Here is a 12,326-nt window from a genome sequence, read left to right as displayed (position 1 = left end):
TTTTTTTTAAAGCTAAAGCCGAGTTTTTTTTTTCTTGTGCAAGTGAGCTTCCCAACAGAATGTGGCATGTTTAGTCACCACATCGTTTCATGCTCTTTGTCAGAGGTAAACAGTATTGAATGAATGCTGATGTCACCAAATGGAAACAGGCCAGTCAACATAAATCAATTAAAGAGAGAAAAAAAGTGTACCATCACGTTCATAAAATATTCTTTGCTGAACGTGATCGTGCACAAAGGTATAGCAGTAATCTTTCAGCTTCAAACTGCAAACAGTGCTTAGATGCACCCTCTGGTGGGGAGTCACTTTCAATTAAGCTTGGAAAAGTCACTTTCACAAAATTGGGGGAACGCTAGGTCAGAATGCCCTCAGGCACATGACTGTGCGTGTGCGGTGATGTGGAGTCAGCAAAGGTGTCCCCCTCTATTTGCTCATACCATCACTCCCCAATAATCAATACAAGGGCATTGCACACTCTTGGCTAATGACCACTTATGCAGATTTGCAAGGATAACAAATTTTCATCTCTTTGCTCAACTTTCTATCTGCATTTCTACTTCTTATCCTCCAATTTCTACTTCTTTGATTCCAAGTCGATATTTTTAGAATGAAGGCTGCAAGGCGTTTACAAGGTCCGTGTGAGGAAACCATCCAGTCATATACAAGTGTTAAATGTGATGCCTTGGCTTATTTGTATGAATATTTCAGCTCCGCAGTGAGACACAACTCTGCAGTCTGTATGTAAATGAATAATGTAACAGAAAATAGTCATTTCCCTTCCTCTAAATCTCCCGCTGTCTTTTTGTAGAAGGTGTGTTTACATAAGGTTTGACTTTCGATGTATTTAGGTGTGTGGCTGCGGAACTACTGTCTCGAGCACCATTCAAATGCCAAAAAGTAAGCAGAGATGTGCTAAATTTGGTTGGCTTCACTGATTACCGTTAGCTAACACGAACATTTCAGATCAGTAGACACATACTTGATTGAGTGCTGGGTGAAGTGGTCGCTGTGGTGGGGAGGAGTTTGTTGATATCTTTACAAATGCAAACAATATTTAACAAATATTTATTTTAGTATTTATATTAAACATTTAAAGAGCTCCTCGGTCTCCTGAGTGTGTTCTGCATGTGGGCCAAAAAAAAAAACCTGACAAAAACGATGACAGAGCAATGGACCAGCATCCAAGCGTGCATATATAATAAATGCAGCATTTCATATGAAATGATGATCCATGGGGTATAAAATGTTTTTCTTTGTGACGTTCCCCTTAAAGACTTCCATTAGCATAATGCAATACAAATGGTCCAAACAGTGGACTGCTGATAAAGGCTTTTCTCGCTCTAATGATTAGAACGGTCAAAGGAACCTGACAGGAGGTACCAAATCAGATGTGATTGAAAACTGCAAGACTGTAACACGTCATCCTGATATTTCACTGTTGTGGTCTCTTGGTCGAAAATTATTTCTAAATTGTATGTATGGGAGAAATAGCCTTGTACATCACTGCTGGTTGAGAGCTTTGACTTCAGTTCTTCAAATATACAATATACAGTGAAACCTCAATTTAACCGACTAACCAAGATTTGTCTGTAGCCTAAAAACACCAAATAGAGTATTGTTTTGTATCTTTTTGGCATAAAAACATCCAGGGTAATCCAAAATCATAAAATACACTAAAAATGTTGACAATGGCATTGACAATATTAAAAATCAACAGTGATGATCAGAAACCACTCCAACAAAGATGCATGAATTGGTGTTCTTACTTATGAATTTATTCAGCATTCACTCTTATATGCAGATTTTTCTTATCAAAAATAATTGCATGGTTTGAATTAAAAGCAAAACAAAACCAAAAGGCTGATTTTCATTGTGACTTAATGAGAATCCAAAAGGAGCACCAAAAGTTGTATAACTATGAGAGTGAGAAATCAACAGGCTTAAAATTAGTGTACCTCCAGCGCACCCACATTGCAGTCTTGACGGATAAAGGGAGTAATATCGTAAAATTAGATAAATATCTGGTATTGTCATTTTTTGTGTCTCGTCATGTATCTTCCAAATATAATTACACTGCCGGCCAGATTTGGCCCGAGGGCGAGAGTTTGACACCCAGGGGTATGTGCTCCTTATTTCATGTTTCTGTTTGTCACCACCTACTTGAGTCCCCTCTAACTGAACAACTGGGGTGACTATGAGTAAGTACCCTTAGGTTTCCAGCAGATTTGGACTGAAGGTGCTAGATCTTGGTGACAAGATGTCTGACAAGCCTTTGGAGATCTTTTGCACGAAGGCGGGTGGTCGCTAGCACCTCCTCATGGTTTGCTTTCTCATGACTGTCATAATCTGTCACGACCTTGTTGGTGATCAGTGAGAGACCCAAGACACGCAAGCCACAATGACGAGCCACCACTACCTCTGGGACTGTGCTCATACCTAAAAGATAGAAGTAAAAAGAAGCAAGATGTACAGCAAAATACAGCATTTACTACATGTGATTTAATCTTCTATTTATATTATCCCTGTTTTACAGAATCGGGATGTACATCATACTGTACATGTGCATGATGTGCTCAATGTTTTAAGGAACATCACAAGGCAGCCGAATCAAAACTTTCTGATTCCTAAAAGAACAATAATCCCACTTAATTTAAAATGCATGAAACCATATTGCATTGTGAGTGTAATTTGTTTTTCACTTTTTATCGTTTCTCTTTTGAGGAGAGTGCCTTTCTAAATATCTCTACTTACCAACAGCATCTGCCCCGAATTTCTGCAGGATCTTGCACTCCGCGATGGTCTCATACGTTGGTCCAACCAGCATACAGTAAACGCCTTCCTGCATGAAACTGCCACATTTCTGTTCTTTTGCTGTCTGAATGGCCAAAGCCCTCAGCTTCTGGTCATAGGCATCTGACATGCAAGGGAAACGCACTCCAAACCTGAGGACGAGGCATATAGATAAGATAGAGAAAACGAGAAGCTGTACAGGTACGATAAGATGAGATCACATGAGATAAGAACTCATTCCGAGAAAAAAAGAAGACATTGCGTGCTTTTATTAAACCCGTTGCACGGCGATCAATGCAACTTAACTGAACTCACACCTGGCATTTGACACTAGAACACATGCCTCCTGCCATGCCATAGAAAATCTACTACTCCTGGTTTCATCCATCTATCCATCATCTGCACCGCTTGTCCCCACGGGGGTCACGGCCTATCTCAACTGTCATTGGGCAGTAGGCAGGGGACACCATGAACCGGTTGCCAACCAATCACAGGGCACACAGAGACGAACCACCATATGCACTCACACCTACGGGCAATTTGGAGTGCTCAATTAGCCTACCATGCATGTTTTTTGGGATGTTGGTGGAAACCGAAGTGCCCAGGAGAAAACCCACGCAGGCACGGGGAGATCATGCAAACTTTTGGGTGGGCCTTAAAAATATTACAAACTGAATACTATATTGGATATTGAGTGTTACCTGTCTTCATTGTGCCCAACCAGTGGGCTCTGGCCAGCAAAACCGGGCAAGTTGATATGATCTTTAATGACCATAATATCCCCCACATTGTAGCTGCCATTGAGTCCACCTGCTGCATTTGTCACAATCAGAGTTTCCACACCCAGCAGGAAGAAGACTCGCACAGGGAACGTCACCTACAGTCACAAATATTGTGCATTATAATAAATGTATTGTTTTCAATATGTTCAGAATGTTCCATTATTACTTGATCAACATCTGACAAATATAGATACAAATATATGTGTGTGGCTTCACTGAGGGTTGCATTGATATCTACGAAGTGGATATTTCTTTTTAACAATATTTGAGAAGACGATGAGCAACCCTTAATGAGTCCTGATGTTTTGTCATCATCGTTTATTTCCTCACTTGAATGAAAGGGGAGAAATCAGTCAACCAACCAACCAACAAACAAACAAACAAACAAATAAATAAATGAATAGATAAATAAATAAATAAATAAATAAATAAATAAATAAATAAATAAATAAATAAATAAATAAAAATAAATAAATACATATGTGCAGGGGATGTTGCAGGGCCAGCAAAAACATTTAACATTTTGCTTCAAATCAGGATGCAGTTGACGTCTATTAGCAATTTTGTTTGCGTCAATGTTAAGCCAGAACTTCAAGACTGTTCTCATCCTTCATTGTGGCTGAAAACCCTTTGACTGCTTCACGTATATGAGATCTATGTTGAACATCTGTCACCTATTCTTCGCAAAGTTTGCTTAGTTGGCTATCTTGGATTACCTGTGTCATAATGGGACAAAGAGCAAAATCTGTCTAAAGTCCTAACTGGATGATACCAAAACTGTCATATTATATGCTGTGTAACTTCTGTTTATTGTAAATATGAAACTGGGTTTTATGATTGTCTTTATGTGAAGAGGCTCATCACAGCTGGTGATAAAATGAAACCATAAGACAATCTCAACAATGTTACAAAGGTCAACCCAATGCTGACACAAATGTAAAGCATCTTCTCATCTCCAGCTGATCTTTCAGCACAATTTTACAATTCTCTCCAGGTGGAACACCAACAAAATGCAGCAGTTTGTAAAATCTACGAATTTCCATGAAACTTATTACAGTTCTTACAGTGTTTAGGCTGTAGCCTTCGTAGAAGTGGAATCGACCCTGCATGCAGACACACTCCCGGCCCTGGAGCTTCCCGAAAACCAGTTGTCCAGCATGACCTGCCACTAAACAGAGCATAAAAAGTATAAACAGCAACTGAGTTTTCCTTTGGCACATTTCTGCTAAAATGTCAAATGAAAACAAAACAAATCAACAGGTACCGGTGCTAGTTGGGAAACCCGGGACATCCTTATATGGGAAAACTATTTTATCTTCTATTAAGTCAGCCAAATCGCCCAGGCCTGACCCACAAATGATGGCAACTCGGGGCGTGTGCTTGATGCGGTTCTGCAGCCAGTCGGCAGTCCCTTTGCAGTCATCATAACTGGATCTTAAAGTCAAATGAATTATAATGATTAATTCCAAAAGACACATTTTCAATATAAGATATGTAAGGGGAAAAAGGGGGAAAAACACATCCATGCAAAAATAAACAAAATAAAGAGGTAAAAACGATAATGCAGTGACCAAACTCTTGCCCTCGATTTTTCATGGCAAATCCTTGTCATGATCAGTAAACACATGTTAAGCCCCACCCACATGATATGGTCCAGGTTGAAATCTTTTGTAGTTTAGATCGGCCTATGGATTTAGGATAACTACTTTAATTAGGACAAATTCTCTCACAAATGTTTGGTAAGTACAAGCCATGGAATTCACAATGGTCAACTTCCTGTTCAATTCTTGGGATGGATCCAATTAAGACTTTTTTGTGCATCCTCTCACCATAGACTTGTTCACTGAATTTCATGTCCATCAATGAAACTGCTGCCTGTCTGTATGTGAATGACTTAGTACTTTGCATACATTAGAAGATGTGGATTTACAACCACTGGAATGTTTTGGGGCATGCCTAGGCCCTCCAAAATGGCAATGAATGGAAGAATAATGAAAAAGACAGTGTTTCCAAGAGCGCCTTTGCACTTGCTTGGTTCTGTGGCCCTGAATATTTGACTGAGGGCATTAGTAATACAATCAAGACTTGTATGATGATCATAATGTTCATTTCATGCTACAAAGTATTCTCTAAGTCTGCTATTTGAATGCATTCTTGGAAGAGAGTCTGATTGTTTAAAGGCATTTTGTTTAGGATGACAAGCTATTACAACACATACAAGAAAGTGATTAAATAGATTATTATTTTAGGAGGTTGCCCTTCACGTTTATCCCAAGTGTTAATGGCAGCATTGTACACACTACGCTGAATCATCAGACTGTTGTAATGGATAACTGCACTGCCTTCATTTTAGATGCCAACATTCTCTTTCATCTGTGATTCCTATACTCAGAATTGATCTAAGCAGCTATGCTCATCGTTCTGTTTGAAGTCCAAAACTGCAAGCTCAGTCTGCTTACAGGTGTGTCATTTGCCTCATTGTGCTTTATTTGCTGGCCGGCCAGTCAGGCAGCACACAGATGATTCACCTTGAGGCAACATAAAAATGAAACTGTAGTGATAAGATAGTTTGCTAGTTTGCTCTATAAATTATTCAATGGCAGTAACACAGTCAAATTAAAGATTAGCCAACATGAGTAAGCAAACCTAGTAGTGAAAAACACTTAAAAAAGAAGAGACTTCATTTTATTAAAGAACAAAAAATATATTGTAAGACAGGGTTTTCCTAACTTTTTGATAAAAAAAATATTTTAATTCACATCAAAACACAGCTAAAACAATTCATACACTCCATATTCAATTAATAAATGAAATATTTAGCACCGCACCACCCCATGTAAATGATTTATTAGGCAATAAGTTTTCTGGTTTTCACTTCACTGGTTCTTTTATCTCAAACAAAATATTTTAGGCTGCATTATCTGACATATCATGAGATGAAGGCGGAAGTACAAGCTGGAACATGTCAGGTAAAGCAACCTAAATTATTTTGTTTGAGATAAAAGAAGCAGTGAAGTGATTAACAAGTAAAAACAAAATGAACTTAGTACAACTATTTTCTGGTTTTCTTAAAAAGTAAAAAAAAAAAAAAAAAAGAAGTTATTTTTAACAAATGAAACACATTAATTTTTCTTGGGGCTGTCCCATAACTTTTTTTTGTGCTTAGAAATATTAGCAATGGTCCAGTAAAAGTTGGAAAACACTGCGCAAGGTGATTTACAGTTTATAAAAACTAAAGGGTATTTTGACGTCAGAGCTGGGGAGCGGGCCTGGAGCTCTCCGTGGTGCTGTCAGTGATCCCCGCTTTCAACTCGGCGAGTCACTGCTTGGGCGGTTGTCAAGATATGATACTATCAGTGGACCAGAAAGTTAAAACGAACCTGTTTGACAACGGTAAAAATACCGGGTATATATTTTTGCGAGGCACTCGACTTAATTGTGCTTGCCTGTTGGCAGAGATCGATCCTCCAGGCTGATCCGAAATTGTTGCCTTGGCGACATCACGACGGTGCATAAAACGTGAACGTAAATAGGATCAAAATTTACGTCATATGTCAAATCTGTTATTTTTAGGTGAGCTGATTGAGTGTATTGACTGATTTGTTCCTTAAGCTTCACCGGTCTTACATTTAAGCGCCTCACGGTTCCTACCTGCACAAAGGCACTTCCATGTCCTCTGGATGAGCTGGACCAATCGATCGTCTGGAGCCAATTTGTTTTGGGTTTTTTTTGCTTTCTGTATTTTAATTGTTTGCGTTGTTATGTTTAGTTAAACAGTCGCGCCGACTTTCGTCTCCAGTCTTTAAGCGGAGCAAATCGGTGGAGGACGCTGGACGTTATGACGCCAGCGAAAGAGGCGGAGCCAATCACACTAGGGAGGAACTGAACTTTATATTGTGTAGTACACCGAATATGATACATGTAGAGTTAATGTAGTTAGCTTTAGTTATTTATTAAAAAAAAGTTATCAGTTGGGAGAAGTAGGTAATTGTATAATAATTCACATTTGTTGTTCTAACTTTGAGCTCTTTTGACTGAGGGTGTTCAAAGTGCTATGCAAATTTAGCTTTATGTCTACACTATTAAATGACATGGAAAATACCTGTGCAGCACAAAGAGTACATGCATTTCTCAAACACGAAGAGCAAAATCTTGCAATTGACCCCATGGTCTGATATCAAATGAAGTTCATGATAAATGGATAATGACTGAAAATATTCAATGCTTTTAGTTCAAAACATATTGGCAAAATGCACAACAATTAAAAGCGCTCAGCCCACATAGGTACAATAAAACTTTATAAAAGGTGCCACAGCAATTAAACTTTGCGGCAAGTTTGTTTTATGGTTAACCTTCTCTGACCTCATCTGTTGCTTTAATTCCAGTGCAAGCTTGACCACTGTGTCTATAAGAATGTTTTTTCCCCTTTGTGTTAAAAGGGCTTTCTGGCTCTTGGTAAGGATGGAACAACAATTGGGTTAAAGTTTAGCCTAGTCAGTATTTCTTCAGAAGAAACTGTGGCTTTTGCAGTGAGTTGATTAATACCTGGAGAAGAAGCTTGGCCACGACCTGAGCTTGCATCCTGAAGAGCTAGACCTGAGAGATCTTGTGAAGGTCTAAACTTACATTCTTCAAATGAAGGTGGGTTGCGATTAAATAGGCATCAGAATTGTACTTAGGGTGACTTGTGGACACAATATGTCCCCTGCAGTCATTTGTGTATCATACCTCTTGCTCAGTCATTTCAGAAAGACCACCATCACAAATGAATGGATAGATGATTTGAAATATGCACGGAAATGAATGTTTTGGCTACTATAAACGTATTATTTCTTATTTTGCACATACATATCATCAAGGAACTGGTCATTGTAGTGCTGTGTTTAGTCTTAGGTTGCCTGTAATTCAAACTAAATTCAGAGGCTTGTTTGTGCTTGCAGTTTTCCACAAGATAAGATGAAACTATTTTTTGTTTTGACTGATGTCACTGATAGTGTTATTTTGTTTGTTCACTTGTCTGACACAGGCATCGGCAATGGTGTGGAATCTGAGTATGAATGTTGTCTCTCGGCAGGAGTCCAGGGTGTGTTTTGCCTTTTGCAGGAAGTCAACTGAGAGAAAGTAAGCTCACCAGGACAACAGGAAATTAAACCATAATCTGAATAACTCAGCACATTCCATTTTTTATTACTCTTGTTGCCAGGATTTGATTTGTTCCAGGGCCTCTTGGTGGAACACAATGAAATTCTAGAATTCAGAAGTGACCATTTGCACTTCAAAATGCTTGAAGCGGATTTGAAAAACTGAGGATTCATCTAAAAATTCCAGGATTGCCATCACTGAGCAATCGCTTAAATCTCCTGTGTAGTTCCATTAACCTACAAGTGACCCTGCTTCAACGCACATACGCGCACGCGCACACGCACACGCGCACACACACACACACACACACACACCGGAGTGCCCGGAGAAAACCCACGCAAGCACCAGGAGAACATGCAAACTTCACACAGGGAAGGCCGGAGGTGGAATTGAGCCTGCACCCTCTGAACTGTGAGGCGGATGTGCTAACGTGAGTAGCCACAGCTACCCTGGGGCGAGCTGTCAGAGGCGTGGCTACCAATGTGCGTGCCTCCAGCCCTTGTGACTACCACCAAACATTTGTAGCCAGGCATACACCAGTAGGAGTGGCACTGAAGGCAAAGTACAAGAAGTCTTCATTGCCATTGTATGGTGAGATACGTACAACAAAATTGTGTGTGTGTGAAACATTTAAGAGTGTATGCCAGTCTGATGGCCACTCTTAGTTTCAAGATGAAGGAATGTAAGCATTTCCAGAAAAAAAGTTATCACGTGCAAAATACATTCACAAATGTATTTCTACCTCATCAGATAATAAGCACATCACTGCTATCCTCAATAAATGATTGATTTTTGTGATTTAACTTGGGTGGATGCTGTTGCACAGTCTAGGTAAGAATGTTCTTGAAGTGTGAAGTGATTTAAAGTTTTAACTGAAGCAAACATGATGAGCTGGTAGTAAATCAATGGAAAGGTTCAATCAGTATTAAATCAGCCTTAATCTTCTTATCCGAGCTCACCACATCAAAGTCTTCTCATGAGCTAATTCAGCAGTTTCAGCAACCTCGGAAAAGTCAAATGAGTTCAAACATCCCACGGTGTTTAGCAAATAGCTAGCACACCATGTAAGAAAAAAATAATAATTCATCCCCTCATTATATGTGAGTTTACTTGTGTTAGAATGAGAAAGGAAGAGAGAGGAGAGATAGAAAGAGAGAGAGAGAGAGAGAGAGAGAGAGAGAGAGAGAGAGAGAGAGAGAGAGAGAGAGAGAGAGAGAGAGAGAGAGAATGGGATGGAGGAGTACACCATCATGCTGACATGGCAATCCTTATTCTATAAATCTCCTAGCACAAACTAGCAGATAGATTTAATCGTTGTTGCAAATTTAACAAATGAGTAACATTTGGGTATTTTCAAATACAGGCCTTTATCCAAATGTGCCACTGAATAGTGCTTTTGTGTACTGTGTTAGTATTTCCCCCGATTTAGAGGTGCAGTTGTGCTATGTAGCTATCTGAAGTAGAAGTGACATTTTCAGAATTCAGCATCATTAAGCTTTTATAAAGAGGTGGCCAGATCTGGTCCACAACATCACTTACAGCCAGCCCATCAAGACACTATCATTTTTAATTTAACACCTTTCCCAGCCTCCACCAGTCTCATGTATGTTTCAACTCAATATGCCTGATAAAGACGAGACTCCTCAGTGTACGTCCATTGCCATTTTCAGAACTATAGTATGGCCTTGATCGGTCCGTCTTCTGTCTGCCAAAAAAGTACAGATCCAGCACCCCTCCATTTTGAACGTCGTCGTTAATGCACTGGCAGAGAAGCTTTTAGGGAGTGCCAAGAGATTTGCGGTGGCAGAGTTACATCACTGTGAGGAACACAAATACAAATACAAAATGAAAGTAGTTGCCAATGAACAAACATTACCACTCAAAGTCCAGTTTGTTCAAGTTCAAGTTCAAGTTCAAGTTTACTTTATTGTCAAAAATTCTATGTAACAGGGTTAGCACAGAAGTTTGAAATTGCGTTTGACCAGTCTCCAATGTGCAGTTTAACTAAGAACATTTAAATAAGACATTGACATAAATGTCTTTCTTTCTCACACACACATACACACAACACACACAACACATTCACACACACACACACAGCTAACTTACTCATACTGAATTTACAATTCTTTCTCTGACATATTCATTCACAACATAAACACAGACAATGCACACTTACACAAAGTGTGCGCTTATACTTAAGGAGACACACGTTCATTTTGCAGCTTTGCTGTATGAGTTGTAATCAAAGGTAGCTGAGGGCTTAGAGGAGTTGAGAAATGAAGGGAAGAGAAAGCACATCGTAGGAGATGTGGTGGACTGTGTGTTGTGGTGGTGGGATGGTGGGCAGCAATGATGAAAGCATAGCAATAAGATGCAGCCCTCCCTGCCCGTCAACGACTGTCATAGCATCTGAATTCCGAGAGATAATTGCTTTTCTCGCTGCCGTTTTTAATCTCTTTCTCCCTCATTTCCTTCCATCAGCCCTTCTCCATCTGCTATGTTCTCCTTTGTCTCATCTTTTGAATGAGGAGATATTTCAGGGAATTGTAGCCCCTGTTTCTCAACCAAAAAAAAAAGCAAATAACTTTGCCCTCTCATTGGAACTGTGCCAGTGTCAGTGATAATTGGCCTAATTTGGAAGTGCCTTCCCTCAAGGTCATGCATAGAATCTTACGTGTCCAATTTATTTCACTTATCTTTTTCAGGTTATCTCGGAATATTGTTAAATTATTTTAGATAATTGCTATCTACAGTTTATGACATGATCCAGCCATCTGTTTTCAGGACAGCTTCTTCCTCATGAGGGTTGCGGGCATGTCGCATCCAATCCCAGCAGTCAACACACCCTGAACTGGTTGCTCAATCGGCCTATCATGCATGTCTTTGGAATGTGGGAGGAAATCGGTGTACCCAAAGTAAACCCACGCAAACACAGGAAGGTTAAATGCAGGCATTCTAATATCAAAATAAGCAGTGTTATAGTAAATCATAAATCTTCAAACAACACAAAAGGGAGCAATCCAGGGTGTTGTATTTGATTGTTGCTGATGATCTGATTATTTGAATCAGGTATGTTGCAGCAGGGAGACATGGAAAACAAGTGGGATTTTTATCTCGTTGGACCAGCGCGCTCTACCCCTGCCCTGTAAGGACATTTCTTTTCTCAAGGACTTCTGGTAGTTTGACCCGGGCTGAAAACTCAATTCCCTGTTGCCACCAAGTACATTTTCTGACGGGTCCTGGTCCTGAGGGGCACAGGGGTCTGACAAAGAACACTAAATGGGCAAGAGAGGAGACGTGTTGGAGCAGACAGCTATAACTGTATGTGTCAGTCAAGAACTTTCAAGGGCATTTCAGTGACTTGCTTAGTAGTCAAAGAATATATACACTTCTGGTATTAGTGGGTATTAAAGGCTTAGTTGGAAAAAGTATAGCTGAACACTATATTGTGCTTCAGCATGTTTGTCTCCCCTTGTCTGTCATTGTGCCGTTTAAGAATACCCTGCAAGTGGTCTCCAACAAATGCGGTTACCAGATCTGTTCGTCTCTCCTGCTTCCTTGCTGCGCTTCATCAGTAAAAGACAGCACTTACACCACTCATTGCAATAT

General features: G+C 39.7%; 1 protein-coding gene and 1 long non-coding RNA gene across 3 annotated transcripts; one reads left to right on the top strand and one right to left on the bottom strand.

Moving 5' to 3' along the window:
• Positions 1–1,753: 1,753 nt before the first annotated feature.
• Positions 1,754–7,401, bottom strand: pnp6 (purine nucleoside phosphorylase 6). Its single transcript, XM_049724445.1, has 6 exons — positions 7,224–7,401; positions 4,837–5,006; positions 4,637–4,740; positions 3,492–3,667; positions 2,752–2,942; positions 1,754–2,436 (listed from the first exon to the last, which is right to left on the bottom strand). Exons 1-6 carry the CDS (start codon positions 7,241–7,243, stop codon positions 2,240–2,242), a joined length of 858 nt encoding a protein of 285 aa, XP_049580402.1. The 5' UTR covers positions 7,244–7,401; the 3' UTR covers positions 1,754–2,239.
• Positions 7,402–7,444: 43 nt separating this feature from the next.
• On the top strand, positions 7,445–12,326 carry LOC125971323 (uncharacterized). 2 transcript variants are annotated; one of them, XR_007482387.2, is made up of 3 exons: positions 7,445–8,213; positions 8,599–8,693; positions 11,502–12,326. It is a non-coding gene; the product is annotated as an uncharacterized lncRNA (long non-coding RNA). The 2 variants fall into 2 exon arrangements; XR_007482388.2 differs by having other exon boundaries at positions 8,599–11,632; positions 11,787–12,326.

The sequence above is a fragment of the Syngnathus scovelli genome, chromosome 6 (assembly GCF_024217435.2).
Source record: "Syngnathus scovelli strain Florida chromosome 6, RoL_Ssco_1.2, whole genome shotgun sequence".
In the NCBI taxonomy this organism is placed as follows: Eukaryota; Metazoa; Chordata; class Actinopteri; order Syngnathiformes; family Syngnathidae; genus Syngnathus; species Syngnathus scovelli.
Note: the sequence above shows the minus strand (reverse complement) of the source record. Positions and strands in the feature narration are given on the sequence as shown.

What these genes read in the sequence shown, in the direction of transcription:
- pnp6 (XM_049724445.1), bottom strand. Translation starts at nt 7,243, where the DNA reads ATGGAAGTGCCTTTGTGCAG. An exon ending in ATGGAAGTGCCTTTGTGCAG is followed by an intron (nt 5,007 to 7,223) that starts GTAGGAACCGTG and finishes TTTGACTTTAAG; the next exon opens with ATCCAGTTATGATGACTGCA. An exon ending in GTTGGGCACAATGAAGACAG is followed by an intron (nt 2,943 to 3,491) that starts GTAACACTCAAT and finishes CCTCGTCCTCAG; the next exon opens with GTTTGGAGTGCGTTTCCCTT.